Here is a 1,299-nt window from a genome sequence, read left to right on the forward strand (position 1 = left end):
GGGCCCCTACCCCGGCGGGCGCTTCTACGCCAAACCCCACCAGTGTGTGGCCATCCCTGCCGACCTGCGGCTCTGCCACAGCGTGGGCTACGACAAGATGGTGCTGCCCAACCTGCTGGACCACGAGACCATGGCCGAGGTGAAGCACCAGGCGAGCAGCTGGGTGCCGCTGCTCAACAAGAACTGCCATATGGGCACGCAGGTCTTCCTCTGCTCCCTCTTTGCCCCCGTCTGCCTGGACCGGCCGGTCTACCCCTGCCGCTGGCTCTGCGAGGCCGTACGTGACTCCTGTGAGCCCGTCATGCAGTTCTTTGGCTTCTTCTGGCCAGAGATGCTCAAGTGTGACCAGTTTCCTCAGGATGACGTCTGCATTGCCATGACAGCTCCCAACGCCACCGAGGTCTCCAGGCCCAAAGGTAAGGCATGGCCAGTGCTGCAGCCCTGTCTGAGCTGACAGGGCAGCTCTTAGCCCAGGAGTGGCCGTGTGGGACTGATGGGGATCTTGTAGCAGGAGGAGGCTCACCTGAACTCTGCTTCTTACTGGCAGCCCTCCTCCAGCTTCCAAGCACTCTCTATATGCTCCTGTCCCAGGGAAGGTGGGATGCCCTGCCAGCTCCTCATCCATATCCCACAGCCAAGCCTGGGGACAGGCTGTTCAGAGCACAGCAGGGATGTGCCTGTTCTGATCCCTGCACAGGCACTGGGGCTGTGCTCCAGCCCTGATGGGCCAGGGTCTGACCCTCCATCCTCAGGTGCTGCACTGCACTGCCCTGCCAGCAGTTGTGCTCCCCAGCTCGACTCCTGCAGGGCAGCTCCTGGCAGCAGGAGGATGTGTGGCTCCCACAGCAGAAAGCAGTGGCTGAGCAGAGTCAATAGTGAGCAGTGGTCCTGGTGGGATCCCTCGTGTCCCATGCAGTCTTGGGATGAGAGGCTGGGCACACAGTGGAGACCCAGCCCTGCCCTCGGGTGTGCTGGTGGACTGGAGAGGGGGCAAGAAACTTGCCAAGAACTGGCTAGGGAAAGTGGATGTGGTTAGTGTTTGTTCCCACTGCATGCGGCACATTTCTGTGGTGCCCGACTGGCTTGTTTGTGTGAGTTGCAGTGAGTCTTGTTGCTGGAAACTTTAAAATAAGTCAACATCCTGGTGTCACTTCAGCATTTCTCTCATCAGAGTGCTGTGTAAGGCTGGCAGGAGGGATACTTGTAGAGGAATATGGCAGAGGGTTCTAAGAGAGTTCCGTGCTTTTTAGTGAGCAGAGCCTCATTGAACGGGGTGGGCAATGCTGATTCCATGGGGGG

General features: G+C 59.4%; 1 protein-coding gene across 1 annotated transcript in view; it reads left to right on the top strand.

Annotated features, from left to right (window-relative positions):
• Positions 1-4: 4 nt before the first annotated feature.
• The window catches only part of SFRP1 (secreted frizzled-related protein 1), a gene marked incomplete at its 5' end in the record, with an annotated part of 11,974 nt that continues 10,679 nt past the window's right edge, over positions 5-1,299 (top strand). Inside the window, one exon of the mRNA XM_009069445.1 lies at positions 5-416. Coding sequence (XP_009067693.1) covers positions 5-416 — 412 coding nt within the window. The remainder of the gene's footprint in view (positions 417-1,299) is intronic.

Source organism: Acanthisitta chloris, unplaced genomic scaffold (genome assembly GCF_000695815.1).
Source record: "Acanthisitta chloris isolate BGI_N310 unplaced genomic scaffold, ASM69581v1 scaffold522, whole genome shotgun sequence".
NCBI classification, from domain to species: domain Eukaryota; kingdom Metazoa; phylum Chordata; class Aves; order Passeriformes; family Acanthisittidae; genus Acanthisitta; species Acanthisitta chloris.